At 41.0% G+C, this 17,243-nt stretch overlaps 1 protein-coding gene across 3 annotated transcripts in view; it reads left to right on the plus strand.

The window, feature by feature from the left end:
• The window catches only part of GPR137B (G protein-coupled receptor 137B), a 30,340-nt gene extending 16,441 nt beyond the window's left edge, over positions 1-13,899 (plus strand). Inside the window, exons 3-7 of one of the 3 annotated variants that reach the window (XM_053300036.1) lie at positions 2,763-2,985; positions 7,299-7,452; positions 8,689-8,813; positions 10,528-10,659; positions 12,992-13,899. In XM_053300036.1, the coding sequence (XP_053156011.1) occupies positions 2,763-2,985; positions 7,299-7,452; positions 8,689-8,813; positions 10,528-10,656 (631 nt within the window). In that variant the 3' untranslated portion in view covers positions 10,657-10,659; positions 12,992-13,899. The remainder of the gene's footprint in view (positions 1-2,762; positions 2,986-7,298; positions 7,453-8,688; positions 8,814-10,527; positions 10,660-12,991) is intronic. The other 2 variants (XM_053300026.1, XM_053300046.1) reach the window with 2 other exon arrangements.
• Positions 13,900-17,243: the final 3,344 nt, after the last annotated feature.

Here is a 17,243-nt window from a genome sequence, read left to right on the forward strand (position 1 = left end):
TAGATGAGCACTGAAGTGCAAATGCACATCCAGATGCACATCATTGGCTACATGTGCCGAAGTTTGCTTCTGCAAATGGATCTCCTTTGTGTGTATGGGATGCATATAACACCCCATCCTGTTATGGATGGGGTTACACTCCCGCTGAAAGATCAGGTACATAGCTTGGGAGTGCTCCTGGATCCCAAACTCTCTCTGGTTTCTCAGGTTGAGGCAGTGGCCAGGAGCACTTTTTATCAGCTTCAGCTGATACATCAGCTACACCCATTTCTGGAGATAAATGACCTTAAAACAGTGGTGCATATGCTAGTAACCTCCAGGCTTGACTACTATAATGCACTCTATGTGGGGCTACCTTTGTATATAGTCTGGAAACTACAATTGGTACAGAATGCTGCAGCCATACTATTCTCTGGAACAACCCAAAGGGACCATACAAAACCGATTTTAAAAGAATTGCTCTGGCTGCCAAAATGTTTCCATGGCGAGTTGGGACCAGGCCTTCTCTGTAGCTGCCCCAGGGCTTTGGAATATGCTCCCTGTCAAAATAAGAGCACCTCCATCTCTGACTGCTTTTAGGAAGACCCTCAAGACATGCCTGTTTTCTCAGGCTTTTAACTGAAATTTATTTAAACTGTTTGTTTTTATACAATGAAATTGTTTTAACTTTTTTATTCTGTGAAATTGTTTTAATTGTTTTTGCTTTGTTTTATATTTGTTGGGTTTTTAATTGTGTACACCACCTAGAGATACACATATTAGTCAGTATATAAATATGATAAATCAATAAATAAAACTGGGCTGTTGTTATCTGACTGCAGCATTTCTATTAATAGTAATGCTGATCTCTGATGAGCAGGATCTGGAATGCTACCATAGCAAAGTCTCTGAGAACCACCTCCCATTTCCAAATGTAGCCTTCCTCCATGCTCTTGAAACTTGTGGAAGCTTAAGGTGTGGTGTCTGCTGTAGCATAATTTCTTTTCCTTTAGACAGGAAAGAAAGTTTCTGAAGCACCCCAGGAATGTGGACCTAATTTAGGCATAGCTAAAAGACTGCAATCTACAGGTGAAACTCGGAAAATTAGAATATCGTGCAAAAGTCCATTAATTTCAGTAATGCAAATTAAAAGGTGAAACTGATATATGAGACAGACGCATTACATGCAAAGCAAGATAAGTCAAGCCTTAATTTGTTATAATTGTGATGATCATGGCGTACAGCTCATGAAAACCCCAAATCCACAATCTCAGAAAATTAGAATATTACATGGAACCAAGAAGACAAGGATTGAAGAATAGAACAATATCGGACCTCTGAAAAGTATACAGTGTACTGTGCTTGATTGGCCAGCAAACTCGCCTGACCTGACCGCATAGAGAATCTATGGGGCATTGCCAAGAGAAGGATGAGAGACATGAGACCAAACAATGCAGAATTGCTGAAGGCCGCTAATGAAGCATCCTGGTCTTCCATAATACCTCATCAGTGCCACAGGCTGATAGCATCCATGCCACGCCGCACTGAGGCAGTAATTGCTGCAAAAGGGGCCCAAACCAAGTACTGAATACATATGCATGCTTATACTTTTCAGAGGTCTGATATTGTTCTATTCTTCAATCCTTGTCTTCTTGGTTCCATGTAATATTCTAATTTTCTGAGATTGTGGATTTGGGGTTTTCATGAGCTGTACGCCATGATCATCACAATTATAACAAATTAAGGCTTGACTTATCTCGCTTTGCATGTAATGCGTCTGTCTCATATATCAGTTTCACCTTTTAATTTGCATTACTGAAATTAATGGACTTTTGCACGATATTCTAATTTTCCGAGTTTCACCTGTATATAGCTTTCCCCTCAGCTTGACAAGGAGTTCTCTGTACACCTATTTTACATGCCTCTGGGATAAACATGGTACCAAATATATATACAGCAATATATTAGAATTCTACTGATGCGATAGGAAGAACCTGGTTAACGATATGAACACAGAAGCTTTCTGCAAGCTGTTTCCTTTATCCTCTGTGTAATATAGGCTTGTCTGTGGGTCAGCAGATGTTATATTGACATCTGGTGTATCTGTGATCCGTTCCAGCTGTTTCTTCCCAGTTAGTGTAGTACACTCTGGGGACAGGGGGTGGAGTATTCCTCTATAGAGAACTGGTTTTTGTTATTTATGAAACCTATTTAAACAAGATGTGGTGATGGCCAATAGTTAAGATGGCTTTAGAACAGACTTAGACAAATTAATGGAGGACAAGTCTGTCAGTCGCTACTAGTTATGACCAGGACTATCCTTAGGGCATGGCAAGCAGGGCGACCGCCCCAGGCCCCACTCTTTTAACCCCCATTAGAATTAACTGGAAGGGGGCCCTGCACAGCCGGATTTGCCCTGGGCCCTACACCCTGCCAGAGCTCTCTAAGGACAACCCTGGTTATGATGGCTATTTGTTCCCTCCAGGTAGTCTCCAGTACCAGTTGTACAGGAGCAACAGCAAGAGAAGGGGGCATGCCTTCATCTCCTGCCTGTGGGCCTCTCAGACATCTGGTGGGCCACTGAGGGAAACAAGATGTTGGACAAGATGGGTCTTGGGCCTGATTCAGCAGGGCTTTCTATACATTCTTAATGTGTAACTATTTTATCTCAGAGTAAACCTTTCTGAAGGATTGTAAGCAACTTATTAACAGTTGCTAAAAGATAATTATTGAACACTTACAAAATTATCTTTCCCCCACCCCGCTTTCTCTTATTCATTTAGGTTGCCTCTCTACCTAGCGTCATTCTTTGTCAGTCTCCTTTTCCTGCTGGTGAATTTAACTTGTGCAGTGCTCGTGAGAGAAGATACTTCAGAAAGGAAAACTATTGTATTGGTCAGGGTTGCTATTAATGACACATTGTTTGTGTTGTGCGCCATCTCACTCTCCATCTGTCTTTATAAGATATCCAAGATGTCCTTAGCAAATATTTACTTGGAATCCAAGGTAAAGTACATCTCAGACATTTTAAAAACATCTGGACGAATTGTATCCCCAGTGGTGATAAGTGAGTGATATTAGTTAAAATCTGAAGCCTCGACTGTAGGAAGCAATTTCAGCTCACTGTTTAGTTCAAATAATTATACCATGTGGCTTTATGCCCAATATGTGTTCTTTAGGCCCCTTTCACAAGATATAATAAGCATGTCTTTTCAACTCTAATGTGGAGTTGGTTTCAATTGTGTGGTGAAACATGGAAAATAAGCAGGGCTCAGGAAATCCACTAGTCTACTGTGATGAGTGAAAAATGATGTACAACAAGTTAAATCCTGACAAGTTGTGTATCAACATAGCTCAACAAGTAAAGATTTTTCGTCTGGCTGGTGAACAGAGCCAACATCCCTTGACCCCTGAAAATAAGCAACATTTGTTGATCTGTGTGGACACCGTAGCTTTACTTTAGAGATAAGTGTTGTTGACATTGGCAGTACCAAATGGCGGCCAGGTAGGAGAGGCATCACTAGCAATGCTAGAGAACTCTACACTTACAGAAATTTATAGTTGGGATTGTAAGAACCCCCGTTTACATATACACATGCACACACCTCTAGAGTTCTAGCAGGGCAAGGCTATCTGAACGAGGGGCTGCAGGCATACTTGTCCAGGCCCACCCACACCTACATGGGGCCCTTCAGTGTAGCACAGCAACAAACTCTTCTAGTTCTGGCAGGGCTGGAACAATGCTGATTAAGCATGGGGCACCCTGGAAACTATTTTCCCCCGGAGCTCTGCAAAAGCTAGAGACAGCCTTGCAACAGGAAAAACCACTAGTAGCAAATGGTAATGTGTAGGCCCTGGCCCTGCAGAAATCATCTTGGGAGAGGTCACTTCCCCTCAGATGACCCAAGGAGCCACCAGGTGGAATGATTCGAATGAGCCTCTCTTCTCCCATAGTTGTTGCTTCTGGAAGGAAGGGAGGCAGGCTCCGTCAAAATGATGAGGGAGGAGGCAAGAAATATAGAGCACACTTTTTCTGAATCATGATTCCTTCATCCTTCCAGTAATTTTGGTAATAAAGGAAGGCGCCTTCCTATTGTTTCTCACATTATCATGGTGGAGGGCAAAATTTGGCCTCAGAAAAAGTGTGTCCTTTTTGTACTTTTCCTGAGCTCATATTCCCTGCCATTATGTGGTGGGTGGAGGGAGACTGCCCCCCTCTGCCCCTGAAGTTATTGAGGGTGGGTTGGATAGGGTTTAAAAACAAGAGACAAAATCTCAAGGTGCTGTGAAGCATGTATTGGAGCCCAATGCGTTTTAGCCACAAGAGGCTTTCTTCAGAGGCAACAGTATATAGCATTCAAAAGAGAACTCTACCACGTAGTCCTTTGCCTTCTCACAAGTTAGGGTGCAAAGTTTTTTCAGAGGCAAGTGTTCCTCAGTTTACTGAAGTGAAAAGCAAGGAGGAGAGCAGACTCCTTTTTAAAAATTCCTTTGTCTTCTCTTCCTCCCTCCCTCAGCTAAATCTTGCAAGTTCTCACTTGCTCTATTTTTATTCAGCCTCTGTCCCACCAACTCTGTATTAAAGCTGAATGAATTGGTGGGCATGCATTGCCTGTGAAGGCTTGCCGAAACTAATATTTGGAGATTTTTAGAAAAATGGTAGTCAGGCAAATGGAGTAGACTGGCAATTTTTTAATCTTGATATTATATTTTCATGTTGAGTCATTTGCTTTACATCTATAAAGCTGCCTCATGCTAAACCAGATCATTGGTTCATCTAGCTCACAACTGTCTACTCTGGTAGTAGCACAGGAGCTCTGTCAGTGAGCTATAGCCCCTCTCCAAATAGCTTTATTTTAAAAAGTGGAGTTTTAAAATAATTTTTATATCATTATTTTATATGCTCTGCATTTTTGCATTTACCCTTATCGTCTCCTTTTTGAGACGATAAGGGTAAACAAGAAAATAAAACAACTAGGTTCCCTAACATGTAAGATGGGCTTCTACTGAGTCAGACGACTGGTCCATCAAGTTCAGAACTGTGTATTCTGATGTTTTGAAGCAGACAACAGAACAATGTTTTGTTCTAGTGTAATATGTGTGACTGTTATGCAACTGCAGTGATACAGAAAAATCAAGCGTTGAATTAAGTATCTCTAGTAAGAGACAAGCATGTGTTTCATAACTGACAGTTGGCAAATAGGAGTCTGGCTTGTTTGTTAAAATGAGCAACCTTTTGAAACCACCTTTCATCAATGCACATTAATTTTCTGTCTTCAATGTGTGCATATTTACATAAACATGAATACAATCCAAGAGAAAAATAGATTCATTTTGCTAGGGATTTATCTTCAGTTTCTAAAGTTATAAAATTGCCAAGCATTCACAGACATACTGAAAACTGGATAACAAACTACTATAATTTCCAATAAGTGATTTATTACAATGTTGTTATGATGGCCACTGAGGATAGTTTGCTGGAATGTGGAGCCAGCGTTACCCTGGTATTACATCAAGAAATTTTCAGCTCAAGGCATCACAAATGGTTGCTGTGTCTCTAAAACCAAAAGATGGTATATAATCTGGACTATACAGATTATATACAGAGGGTTGGATCTTGCACATACCAACACAGATGAAGTTTCTTTCAACAGAAAGAAACTGTGATTTCCCTTTCAACAGAAGCACAGCAGAGCAACCGGTTCTCTTGCTGCAGGGATTCTTCTGGCTGTAATTCACAGGGATTCACAAAGGGCATAGAAAACAATGCACACAATGGAGACAGAAAATTAATGTGCATTGATGAAAGATAGTTTCACAAGGTTGCTCATCAACCAATACATTCACCCCATAGTGACTGACGCCATAGGGCATCTTTATGCAAACTGGCTATTCTGTTATCCATGATATCCCAGAAAGCTGTAATATTGTAAGGGGGGGATCTGAAGGGCAGTCACATAGAAGAGGAGAAGACTCTTCTCTGCTGCTCCAGAGGACAGGACTAGATGCAATGGGCACAAGTTCTTGGATGATAGGTTTCAGTTAAACATTAGGAGAGACTTAAGAGCAAGAACCGTTACTAGAACCAATTGTGGGTGGGTGTTTCTCCCTTGCTGGAGGACTTCAAGCAGAGGCTGGACAGTCACCTGTGGTGATGTTCTACTTTTGCATCAATATTTCCTACATCCAGAGGCACTCTTACCCCTGGACTTTGGGGCTGAAGTCCAGGGCCTCCACACCCCCTGGGGGCCCTTAAATCCTCTTTAGACTGTGCTGGGTGGTGTGGTTTGTTCCACCAAGAACCTATGTGTTAAAAAATGATGCTTAATTTGCGGGGGGGGGGGGGGGCCTCCAAAGGCCTTTAGGTCCAGGCTCCAAAATTACATAGGTGCATCTCTGCCTGCATCAAGCAGAGTGTCGGGCTACATGGAAGCACAATTTCAGATATGCAGCCTGAATGGTCTCTCATAGGTTCTGTCACTCAAGCACATCTCCTAATTTAGTTGTGGATGTGAAAAGCAGGCTCTCAGGACAGCATGCATGCCTCTCTTACTTCAACCAGCCCTTTCTAATCACAGGTTTGCTGTCAAAATTAAAAAGGCTTTGCATTTTTGAAGAACTACATAAATGATTGGTAAAAATTTGTCCTCTCCTGCCACCCCCAGGAGTTTTTTCACACAGGGCTTTTAGTTCACATCTCCTCCAGAATAGAGGGTGTGTGTTCACATATTGGCCAGATTTACTCTCAAAGTCCCTGTGAGCTATCAGAGAGCACTTCACACATGCGCTCATGTTTCACACATGTTTTTCATTGCATGTTAGAGTGTAGCCCGATTTATATGCGAGCTAAAAAAATCCACTTTTTGCATCGTTTTGGGGGGCAACTTTGAACTCGCAGTAAAGCCTCGCCGTAAGCTCACAGTAAAGTCTGCTCTCTGAAAATGTTCCAGGTGGACAAAAATTGGGAGCTAGACTTTGGATTGAATCAATGGGGCAGTTGAGTTTCTTTTTGAGTGTTTTAAAGTTATTGATGATAAAACAAATTCCAGAAGGGTAGCTATGTTGGCCTGATGTCACAAAATACAACAAAGACTCCTGTCGTAGCTTTTATGGACAATAACACTTCCAGTATGCATCTGACAAAGAGACCTGTGGTCCACAAAAGTAAAAACACTGGTCTTTGTGGGACCAGGACAGCTAAATTTGAATCTGGCCTTTGTTTACACCTTTCTTCATAGAATCAAAACTATACCATTTCAGTGACCACTTTCTGAATCCAAATACAAAGTATACTAAATATGGTTGCATCTCTCTTGCAGGGTTCATCTGTATGTCAGTTAACAACCATAGGAGTGACTGTTATACTACTTTATACATCAAGAGCCTGTTACAACCTGTTCATTTTATCACTTTCTCAAAACAAGACAGTAAAGTCTTTTGATTATGATTGGTACAATGTTTCTGATCAGGCAAGTATATAATTTTAGTTCTATCCTTAACTTAAAAGTAGTAACATCTACACTCAAATACTTTGCAATAAACAACAATTTTTTCACAAGGGGTTCTGCTTTACTGTAAACACCGAGCAAAGTAGAAACTTGAGTAATAATGGTAAATGACTATCTTATAAAAAACTATATTGATTTTAGACACAAGTTTAATCAGCCTTTAAAAACAAGTCTCAACTGGCAAGTTGCAATTTGTTTGGGTTTCTTGAGGTATTCTAACCTGGGGAGCTAGGTAATAGAACTGCTTTGCCCTTGGGGGAAAATCTTGGGTTGGATCCCAACCTTCTGTGCTGTGGCGCTTCATGACTAAAAGCTCCTTCTGTTAACAGGAGGAGAGTTTCAGTCATACAACGGGTCCTTCCGTAAAATAATAGTAATAGTAAAATAAATAAATAAATAAATAAGTGTGTGTGTATTTAAAAAAACCTATGTGCCATAATAGAATATCATCCTAAATTATTTTTTAAAAGGTTTTGTAAATTTGGACGATGCAAGTCATTTAATGGTACTAGAGAAAGACATGCTGTTCGGGTAGCTCCAGGTCTTAACACTCACATCAATTTCAGAGGATGAATACAACTGAAGGAAGCCCGAGCGGGTGTACGGCTGGGGGAGTCAGTCATGTGACTTGCCTCTGGGCCCCCCCAAGGCAGTGGGCCCCCAGACAACTGTCTCCCCTTGCCCTATTATAGTTATGCACCTGATACTGCCCATTAAAGCTTGGAACAGAGGATCTAGAGCAGGGATTCTCAACGTTGGGTCCCCAGATGTTATTGGACTTCAACTCCCATAATCCCCAGCCAAAGGCCACTGTAGCTAGGAATTATGGGAGTTGAAGTCCAATAACATCTGGGGACCCAACGTTGAGAATCCCTGATCTAGAGCTACCCAGTTCAGTACCAAGTGCCTACTGAGAGAAACATTCTGATGGGCAAATCTGGTGGCCGGGAAATCCTTATAAAACATGTTGTCCTAAAGAGATTTCTATTTAAACTGAGAGTGTTCTAGATGCACATGTTTCATACAATATATTTCGCACATTTGGACAAGGGCTGCATCTTTCCATGCAGAACTGTATGAGAGGTTTTTCCCTTCCCCACATTTCCTCTACAATAGCTGGTGGTGTTGATGCTGTTGCTTGCAAATTCTGAATTCATTAGCTTATTCCTAACATAATCTACTTTAATTATGCAACAGGCAGATCTGAAATGCCAGTTGGGGGATGCTGGATATGTGGTATTTGGAATAATCCTCTTTGTGTGGGAGCTTCTACCCACTTCCTTAGTTGTATTCTTCTTCCGCGTTCGGAATCCTACAAAAGATCTAGTAAGTTTCCCCCCTGTATGTCTATCTCCCCACATCTTAACTATGTTTAAGATCATCCCCTCTGAAGTCTCAGAAAACAGGTACATGCACTTGCTTGAAGCAAGTAAACTCCATCCTGACTGTTTGCTTGTTTGTAATTATTCTTTGACTGAACCCATTTTTAGATGAGAGTCAACTAATGGCATCTCTCTCTGAAGCTGTTGGGGAACGGGAAGTGATGCAATAGTTTAGGCTCAAAAACTGTATACTGCCTCAAGATCTATTTTGGAGATCGTGTTGCTTAGGGAAGACTGGATGTGTTCCCCTAATCTGAGTTTACAGTGACTCATTAGGACATCACTGAAGAACTGTCCCTACTTAAAACAGAAGTAGTTAGAATGCTACCAAGGAGGATAGCTAGACCAATGTTACAGGGGGCTGGGCACAGCATCAAACAAATATCCATCAGTGGAAAACAACCTAATGGGAAAGTCCTGATTAAGGAATTGATGGGAAGCACTCAAAAGCAGCTGCAAAAGTGAAGATGATCAAGTCAGTAAACTGTATTAGAAAAAGGAATAGTTCTTACCAGGAGTATTGTTTGAGAACTAGATTCTTTTGAAAAACTAATTTTGCAGATAGTCTCACTTCTATTTAAATCAAACTGCTTTGTTTCGTTTATGCTTCAGTGCCTTTGGATTTATAACCAATATAGCTTTTTCATATGAAATATGTCCCATGCTGAAAAAATGAAAAGTTGGGGAGATTTTTCTATATGTATATCTTCAAGATCTATCTTAGAATTAACTGAAAAAGTAAAACAAAAAATGCCAAAAGGCAATAAGAATTCCATCTTGCATTTTAATAAATCAGCAACATTAGATGGTCTGATAATTAGCCGCTAGAGGGCATAATTGCTTAACATGTATAAGAGGAAGTTTACATAGCAGGTACAGAACAAAATCTGTAAAATTAACCATGAAATCCAAGGTATTGGACTACTCTGTTCATAAAGATATGCAGTGATACTCCTTTTATATTATCTAGTTCTTAACCAAATTTACTGCACCAACTTTTATACAAAGATACTGTGGGCCATCACAATAAGTGAAATCTGTGTAAATGAAATTTCTGGAGGTGAAAGAAATCATGTTTATTTTCAAAGCTAGAAGTACAAAATAATGTCAAGGATGTTTTTCACACAGGGCTTTTAGCTTGCATCTCCTCCAGAATGGAGGGTGTATGTTCACATATCGACCAGATTTACCCCAAAGTCCCTTCAAGCAGGAAGCACTTGACATATGGTTTGGGTTTTTCACGTTAGAGTATAGCCCGATTTATATCCAGGATTAAAAAATCCATTTTGTGCATCTGTGGGGGGGGGGGGGCAACTTTGAACTTGCAGTAAACGAGGTAAAGCCTGCTGGGTGAAGAATGCACTGGCAACCAAGTGTTTATGTGTTTAAATTGAGTACATGTGATTCTGTGTGATCCATTCTATCTCCACCTTCCAAGGAGGAGTAACATCCCAGAAGGTGGGGTCAAATGCCTATGCTATATTTATAGGCATTTTTAAAAGGCCAACAATGCAAATAAGCACATTAAAAACATGGGACAAGATGGGAGAAAAATAGATGAAGCTCTTCATTCCAGTGCCATGACATGAGAATTCTCTGCATTTAAGATATACCCAGTCACATCTCACAATACAAAATAACCCATCTTTCTTCCTTAGACAAACCCAGGAATAGTACCAACTCACACATTCAGTCCAAGATCTTATTTTTTTGACAATCCTCGCAGATATGATAGTGATGACGACTTGGCATGGAGCATTTCACCACACAGCATACATGGCAGGTAAAAGGTGACAGTGCATTAAAAGGAAGAAGGAATTATATTTGACATGCTGTCCCATGATCTGTTTCCTATGGATTTCCTAATAAAGTATAGAAAGCAGCACATGCATACCAAATCTATGTATATGGTTTAGCAGGTCAAATGGAAGACAACAGCACGGAAAACCATAATGAGTATTATGATCACATAAACATTTAGAGTTTAGCTGTGAATAGGAATATGATCTAGACAGAGGCGTATCTAGGGAAAATAGCACCTAGGGCAAACACTGAAATTGTGCCCCCAGTCCAAACATCTGACACCCATCTTTCAGATAACTTCACCATAATATCAGCTGAAAAATACAAGTCAGGCTTGTTAATCTTTTAAGATTTCAAAAACTATTTAGCAGTGGATGTAGCCAGACCAAAAAAATGCTGGAAAACTACAAATTTCAGTATGCTGGGGCTCATGAAATACCCAAATACTATGTGGAGGTGTACTTGGAAAACTAAACAGAAGTGCCTGTCTAATTCTCTACTATGTATTGTAGCATCACCATTACATAAGTTTTAAAAATCAATGGAGAATTTGACTTTTCCCAGATACTCTGAAAATAATTAAAGGATATGCAGAGTAAACTGTGTCACTGCTGGGAATATATTCTAGTCTTTCAGAAAGACAGTTAAAATGAGAGAAAGAGAGCAAGAAACTCCCAGTGGGCCTTAATACTACAGATTTCACACTGATTCAAAGACAAACTCACCATTAATAACCATATTATTAAGACATCACATTTAACTCACTTATCACAAGAAGCAAAGTAAGAGCAAATGAATACAATCCTAGCTCATAAACTTCAGCTCATTATTCACAAGCCCTGATTCTCTGTACATAGTGCTAATCTGAATATGTGTACATTGTCTTATATTAATTTTTTTTAAAAAAAATTCCTTGTAGCCCTTTCGGGGGGCTTCCTAAAGGCTGTGGGGGTCTGCCTTCCCCCTGCTGGCCTCTAGGGCCTCGCAGAGACCATTTGAGCAGGTGCAGTGGCCATTTTTAAAAATAATCTTTTTTTTAAAAAATGGCCACTGAAAACAAAATGGCCGACGTGCATGCTCAAATGACCTCTGCAAGGCCTGGCATGGCCTAGGGCCTCACAGAGGCCATCTGAGCATGCACAGTGGCCATTTTGTTTTCAGCAGCCTTTTTAAAAAAACCTTAATTTTACAAAATGGCGCCCCCTTCAAGTGGTGCCCGGGGCACGTGCCCTGCCTGCCCCACCCTAGATACGCCCCTGGATCTAGAATGTGAATAGTGTATGATCACATACAATTAGTATGACCACCGCTGTGAATAGAGGATGGATAGGACCCTTTATAAGCAAATCCTATTTGTTCTTCAATAATTGTAAATCATAGAAGTGTGTTGCTTGCCTGAAGTCTGCTCAATACATTTGTCCATAATAACCAAGTACTCCTTATAGCACAACATTGCAAAAATATGATGTATAGCATACCTCTCTCAAGTTTGTGCAACCCTAGCCACTACTTGGTACCTGCTCTGGGGAATTTTTAGTTTCTTTCTTTTCACCCTACATCATTAAATTGTACAATGCTTGGAGGCACCAGAAGAATTGGAACAATTTCCTGTAATGCATTACTTTACAGAGAGCTGAGAAGAGGACTAGCTAAACAGGTTATGAAAGCTATAACACAAGTATATGAGTTACTGTTCCAATTTTTCCTTTCTTATCTCCTCAAAACATCTTATGGGAAACATAAATTATCTGATTTATTTTCATAGTGCAGTTGGGATTTTAGTGCAGAACTTTCAATGACCTGGATTAAAAGCTCAAGTATAACATTTAGGCCTAGCCGCAGTATACTATTGTCTTACACTTCCAGTGCTCTGTCACAGATATCTGGGCAGGTGCACTTAGAATTCATTCCAGAAACCACAGGATTGTAGCAAAACACATCTTTACAGTTCTTTAAACCAAGTGTGTAGTGTGTGCTAGTATCATCACAAGGACATTTGTAACCTTGAGGGCCAGCGTGGTGTAGTGGTTAGAGTGCTGGACTAGGACCAGCGAGACCCGAGTTCAAATCCCCATTCAGCCATGAAACTAGCTGGGTGACTCTGGGCCAGTCACTTCTCTCTCAGCCTAACCTACTTCACAGGGTTGTTGTGAAAGAGAAACTCAAGTATGTAGTAAACCGCTCTGGGCTCCTTGGAGGAAGAGTGGGTTATAAATATAATAATAATAATAATAAATAATAATAATAATAACCTGAAATGTTTTATCTTCCATACTTAGCAAAGTGAATTTATCTTTAAAGCTGAATTTTGTTTTCTAGTTTTTCTCCAGACTACTATGACTGGGGACATCAGCCCAACAACTTTCTAGCTCAAGTTGGATCTCTTCAGCATCATTATATACCAGAGACTGAATGATCAAGCCCAATGTAACACCAAATCAAGGGCCATTTCGGTTTGTTATTCAGAATTCTAGGACATTGTAGTGCATTACCAATGGAACATAGTTTCAGGGGTGTACTATAACTCCTGGAAAAGTGGAGAAGGAAAAACAAACTACAGGTTTACTTTATGAAGACACACTGTACTTCTGTTTTCATCCCAAAATGCCATGTTTAGGCTGTGATCCTGCAAAGATTTGCACATGTACTTAACATTACACATTGGAGCACTCCTATGAAGTCAATGAGTCTCCTTTTATAATAATGAAGACTGAATATAAAAGTGTTTTTTCAAAATTGTTTCTTTAGATAAAATGTGTTATTGTTTTCATCTGTTTTTATGTTGGAAAAATACTGCTATAAATTTATAGATTTTTTTCTTACATTGTTACTGTTTATATGTATAAAAGTAGATTTGTTTAAAATGCCAATTTCACTTTATAAAGCATACCATACAGTTTAACTCTTTTTGTATTTTGGACAGTTCCTGTCATCTCATTTTCTGCACCCGTTCTAACTGCATTGTCTGTTCAAAGATGTGGTTACAGTGCCACAAGTACAGGTTTGTATTTCTGTACAATGACAATTTTAGACCTCATATGGAATCAAAGATACAAAAATAATTGTCAAGAGGAAAGGCCAAGTACAGACTAAATATAAATAAATCTTTGCCTCCATGGAAGAGTGCTTTGCAAAAGAAATGGACAAGATCTATACATGGGGAAGATGTTGCCAGCTCTCTGCAGGTTTAAAGAAAATACAATACGCTGTGTTATTTGGTACTGCAAGTATGACTCATCTGTTTTGTCAACTAGTGTGCAAGTAGGCTGCTGAAGTGGCAGAGCAAGTGAAGAGTGCGCAAATGAGTGGGTGAGAATGGTTTGGCTGACTAAGAGAAGTAAAACAAATTCCTGCTATACATCTTCATAGTGACTTCCTTTGAGCAGCTACAATTAGGAGTTCTCCTGCTTGCCTGTGTCAAGGTTATATATACTTTGTGCTCAAAAACAAAAATGAAAAATTCTTTATCTAGGTAAGCTGAATCCTTTGAACCATATAATTATGCACACTTGCATATTCTGCAGAATTTGCTTCCATTAGCAACAGAGCTAGGAGCTATGAAGGGCTAAGGAGGCTGAAATCAGATTGGCTCCATTTAGATGGGCAATAAAGGGGAGGGGCAGATTTTTTTGACTAGTGAAGACAAGCTCAAATGTGTTCTTGGTAAGGTTCCTTTTCTGCTAATGATCACACAACACTGTAGAGCACCACAATAAACATCACTGTGGCTGCTACTTATTGCCTTTTAAAACACAAACACTGGTTAATGGCACTTACTCCCAAGTAACTGTGCATAGAATTACATTTATGCCTTTGGAACTATGTTTTTAAAGTTGTTTCAAACATTCAGTAGCAAAAACCACAGTGGCCAGTACATAACAAGGCTCTAGAGCAGAGCTGCATAACTTTGGCCCACCAACTGTTTTTTGGACTGCAACTCCCATAATCCTCAGTAACAGTGGCCAATAGTCAGATCTTAGAAGAACTGTAGTCCGGCATCTGCAGGAGGGCCGAAGTCGTGCAGTCCTGCTCTACAGCTGCACAACTTCAGTCTTCCAGCTGTTTTTGGACTACAACACCCATCATCCCCAACCACAGGGACTGAGAAGTAGACTCTGAATTTAAAACAACCCCCCACTCCTAATTACTAACATCAAAGAACCTGGGGCAAGGCGACCCCAATCATAGATTAAGGTAAATATACAGTATTAGCCTGTGGCTAAATTCTGTGTAGGCAAGCTACATTCATTAATGGCGTCATATTTATAGAGCAACTGCTTGTTAAAATGTCACACTTTTGAGTGGCAGACTGGCTCAGCCCAAGAAAGTTTCCTACAGTAGTGAAAGCTAGGCAAGAGATCCCCTTCCCCCACACTGGCAAGAATTCCAAGCTTTTTAACCATATCCCCTGTTTAACATGCTAGGAAAGAGCAGCAATGCCTTTTCCCTTGGATTTTAAAAAAAAACCTGATAGTAACTAAGTCTGCAGATAGTGATGGAGGAAATTGTTGCAAATGTACAGCTCTATGTATGCTCACTCAAAAAAACAAAAAATAGTCTCAATTTCCAATGGGGCTTAATCCAAGTAAAATACACATAGGAAAGTATGCTTTATTAGGTGAGAACTATGCCATGATAAGAGAATTTTCAGAATGTGTCTACCACTGAGCACAATTCCCACTTTCCAAGGAAGGTATTCAATAGAAGGAAAGAAGGGATAGTACTCCTTATATTAGGCACTCAGGTGAACAATTTTAGAAAGCACACAAAGTAGCAGAAACCAAGTTCTGTTATATTTGGAGAGCTAAACAATGTTCCCAATCTTAGATAAAATTATGTTCATAGGCAGTAGAAAATCGGATATTTCGACTATTTTCTTCTAGTTCTTCTAGAACTCCTCTTTTGCACTGCTGAGAGTAAATGACGACATAATGGAAGGAGCATCTTGACTATGACCCCATTTTAAGCATGTACCTTACTTGGGAGGAAGTATACTTTCACAAGTCACAGAGGAAAATGAGCAAAACCACAGTCTTTTATGAACAGCTAAGCATTTGAGAGAAATCTATTTTTCTCCCCTCCGAAAAGAAATGTTGAGTGGACATCAGATCTTCTGATCACTGCTATTTTGGCTTCCTCTGTTGCAGTTAAATTCCTTACTTAATCCCCCACCAATTTATACTACAGTTCAGTTTCTTACTTAAAATGTAAAGTTGTGCCGTCGAGTCGGTGTCTACTCCTGGCGACCACAGAGCCCTGTGGTTTTCTTTGGTAGAATACAGGAAAGGTTTACCATTGCCATCTCCCGTGCAGTATGAGATGATGCCTTTCAGCATCTTCACATTGCAGTGTGAAGCAACACACCAGGCGCATCACCCGGGGACTCCTAGAGGTCCCCGAGTTGATCACCTGCACTGTAGCCATGTTATCACACCAGAACTGAACAGCCTGATCTTTGAAATCCCTGGCCCAGATGTGCACCGCAATGACTATTGGGAAGAATTCAAGGAAAGTCATATCTTGAGTGACTCCCATTCTATCCCAACCAAGAGGCCACCTGGCAGCACACACACACCCTCCGGAAGAACAGTCCAAAACCATGCCCGCCTGCTGCGTTGGACTGAACCTGCAGCTCAGCCTCCAGCAAGAATTTGTAGTGCCAGAGGGAGATGCCATTGAAGTTCTTTAGAAATTCCACCCACATCCTGGCATCCTCCCTAACATTGTGGGTCACGGTGCGGGGGCTTTAAGCCCTCTAGTGGCGTGACAGAGCCTCATGAGGAAGGTGTGCCTGGGAGCAATCACCCTGCACGTGACATTCAAGTTTCCCACTATGGCCTGCAACTCCCTCAAGGTAACCTTCGTGGCATCCAGCAACTGACCCAGTCACTGCTCCAGGGCCAGGGCCTTGTCTGCTGGCAGCTGACAGAATTGGGCCACTGTATCTATTTCAATTCCGAGGCCAGTCGTGTGGTAGACCCCTTGGTTTTTTCAGCAGCCAATGGTATGCCCAGCTCCTGCACCAGACCCTGGAACGTGTGCATAAGGTAGTCACAGGCTGGTGATGAGCCCGGGCCAGAAAAAAGTCAGTCATCTAGCTAATGCACCACTGAGGCTAAGCCTAACCTGTCCCATACCACCCATTCCAGAAAGGAACTGAATCGCTCAAAGGCAGAACAGGAGATGGAACACCCCATGGGCAGGGCCCTATCCATGTAGTAAGCACCTTCAAAGACAAAACCCAGGACATCAAAGTCGTCTGGGTGAACCAGCAGGAGCCTGAAGGCTGACTTGATGTCACACTTTCCCATCAACGCGCCCCTCCCCTGCAGCTTCAAAAGTCATGTACTTCACAGAACACAGCTGCTGGGGTATAGCATCATTTACTGATCCACGCGCAGGGAAGGAGAGGTGATGTATCAGGTGGTATTCCCCTTTGGCCTTCTTAGGCCCCACACGGGGGAAATTCTAAGGCTGGACAAGGGCAGCTCAGGGAAGGGGCCCAGCACCCACCCTTCCTGTACTTCCCTATTGATTTTGGCCCTAACAATTTGTTCCAACCCCAATACCA

Source organism: Hemicordylus capensis, chromosome 1, assembly GCF_027244095.1.
Source record: "Hemicordylus capensis ecotype Gifberg chromosome 1, rHemCap1.1.pri, whole genome shotgun sequence".
NCBI lineage: Eukaryota > Metazoa > Chordata > Lepidosauria > Squamata > Cordylidae > Hemicordylus > Hemicordylus capensis.